The sequence below is a fragment of the Ranitomeya variabilis genome, chromosome 1 (genome assembly GCF_051348905.1).
Source record: "Ranitomeya variabilis isolate aRanVar5 chromosome 1, aRanVar5.hap1, whole genome shotgun sequence".
Lineage (NCBI taxonomy): Eukaryota > Metazoa > Chordata > Amphibia > Anura > Dendrobatidae > Ranitomeya > Ranitomeya variabilis.
The window spans coordinates 801,696,682-801,699,259 of record NC_135232.1 but is presented as its reverse complement, the minus strand read 5'-3'; the positions used below and the strand labels follow the sequence as shown (position 1 = coordinate 801,699,259).

The following is a 2,578-nucleotide window of genomic DNA, read 5'->3' as shown; positions in this document are numbered from 1 at the left end:
AGCCTTCAATCAGGGATTGGCCGTGTGGAACACCAGTGCAAAAAAATATAATCTGTATGTGGCAATGTTCACCCAAGGAATGCAGAGGATCTGGTTCTCAGCCTATTAATGACGCGGGAAAGGTCCGAGAAGCCCAGCGCCTGCACACTGCAGTACTTTAGGCTGCCCTCAACAGGGCAGATAAAGTACGCCTGCGCAGGAGCAGCAACAGAAGGAAGGAAGAGGACGTCCATCGGACCGCACCGGACCGCCCCTGGTGAGTATAATCTAGCTTGTTTTTCTTATCTTTCAAGTTACATTGGGGGCTTATCTACAGCATTAGGCCGCTTTCACATTTGCGGTTGTGTCCGCAGCGTTTCTTCCGCAAATATCTGCATGCGTTGTGTATTCCTATCTTTAACATTATCGACGCATGCGTTTTTCTATGTTCGCGTTTTGCCGCGTTTGACGACGCATGCGTCGTCTAGCCGTCTGCGTCTTGGCGCGGAAATGCAACATGTAGTAATTTTTAGAGGCGTCAATTTGCCGCCTGGAAACGCATGCGGCTGATTGCGCAAGGTTTGCGCCCAAAAAACGCATTGTAGTCTATGTAAACGCATGCGTTTTCCAGTACATGCGTTTGCTTGCGTTTGCCGACGCATGCGTCTCAATTGAGAAAAACATGTCTAGACACTGATAAGCCACCCCCCACATAGAAGGTGATAAAGGGAGGAAGTGGACATTTGCAGGTCACTAGTCAGCAGACTGCCTTGCAGACGAGACGCCCCACAGCCCCTTGGATCAGCAAACAAGCCTCAGAACTATGTGAGTATATCCTATCCAAAGCATTTCTTTTCTATAATCTGTGTCTATGTGCCCTAATTTCTGTCATTCCTTTCTTTCTGCACACATCAGAATGTCTTCTGCTTCTGATGAGGAAACGCCTGGGCCTGCACAAGGGGAACATGTCAGCGAAGTGAGTATTCACCTCCTCAGATTGGTAAGTATTCACTGTCACATCTACACATATGACAATGTATATTTTCCCTTTTTCAGACCACTTCTTCTACAGCGGAAGACACTGAGCAGGAGACTGGGCAGGAGCAGCGTAGTCACGGCCGGGCAACACGGCGGCATCGTGTAAGTATAGCTGGCTGAATGTGTATTGTATCCTCACTTTATAATTCTGGAATCTTCATTTCTTTCTACTTCTCTCTTTCTTTCCCTTTGGCTTCAGCACCAGTGTTTTTTTTTATTTCAATATTCATGCCATTCCTCTGATTCTGTTTTCTGTCTTCCGTATGTGAATGCCTCCAATATTAATGTCCTTTTTGTTGTTAGGTTCCAGAGGAGGATGAGGACCTAATTGAGAATGAACACCTCATCTCCCTGGTTCACGAGCGAGTCGCATTGTGGGACACCAGGGATCCACTGCACGCCAACAATGTGACGATCCGGAGGCTTTGGAATGAGGTGGCCGCAGCGTTGTGGGATGGCTGGGCCAATGCCCCGGCTCGGGTCCGTTCTGCATTTGGTAAGTATCGCAATGCAGTGTGATGTAGTCAATACCTTGGCCATGCTCACACAACTGTGTATGATGTCAGAAAGTCATTACTTTTTCACAGCACATACAGTTGTGTGACCATGGTCAAAAGACCATTGTCCTAACTATTATGTTTTGTTTTGCCAACAGTGTCAAAAGTGAAAACACGTTGGAGATCGATGAAGGACCGCTTCAACAAGGACCTGCGCCAAGAGAGCCGGCTTCCAAGTGGTTCTGCAGCAAGGATACGCAAATACAAGTACCACCGCATCCTTGCGTTTTTGAGACCAGTCCTTGCACGAAGAACGTAAGTATATTGGTTAAAAAAGAAAAAAAAATGGTGTATAATGCAATTTGTTGTTGGTCATTATTTCCCATCAGTATTTGTAATCCGAAACCTTGATTGATTGATAGATGCAGCAGTGGGGTACGTGTTCTTTGAATACTTTCCCTCACATAGTTCCTCTCCAGGTTTTGGCATACCAATACTGATTTGAAATACTGATCAAATACTGAGAGTGTGATGGCAGCCTGCACAACAGATCTATACTCAGCAAGTTAGGTGTCAGAAATAATGAATTCAGGATGCCAATGGCTCATCAATTCATTTTTCCTGACACTTGTCCTGGTGAGTATACAGGTGGCTTGTATGTCCTCTGTCGTCAATTCGTATTTCCCATCAGTATTTGTAATCCGAAACCTTGATTGATTGATAGATGCAGCAGTGGGGTACGTGTTCTTTGAATACTTTCCCTCACATAGTTCCTCTCCAGGTTTTGGCATACCAATACTGATTTGAAATGCTGATCAAATACTGAGAGTGTGATGGCAGCCTGCACAACAGATCTATACTCAGCAAGTTAGGTGTCAGAAATAATGAATTCAGGATGCCAATGGCTCATCAATTCATTTTTCCTGACACTTGTCCTGGTGAGTATACAGGTGGCTTGTATGTCCTCTGTCGTCAATTCGTATTTCCCATCAGTATTTGTAATCCGAAACCTTGATTGATTGATAGATGCAGCAGTGGGGTACGTGTTCTTTGAATACTTTCCC

The 2,578-nt window shown here is 45.3% G+C and overlaps 1 protein-coding gene across 1 annotated transcript; it reads left to right on the top strand.

Annotated features, from left to right (window-relative positions):
- The first annotated feature begins 327 nt into the window (after window positions 1–327).
- On the top strand, window positions 328–2,044 carry LOC143768696 (uncharacterized). The gene is made up of 5 exons (XM_077257376.1): window positions 328–804; window positions 895–955; window positions 1,036–1,119; window positions 1,321–1,513; window positions 1,673–2,044. Exons 2-5 carry the CDS (start codon window positions 896–898, stop codon window positions 1,831–1,833), a joined length of 498 nt encoding a protein of 165 aa, XP_077113491.1. The 5' UTR covers window positions 328–804; window position 895; the 3' UTR covers window positions 1,834–2,044.
- Window positions 2,045–2,578: the final 534 nt, after the last annotated feature.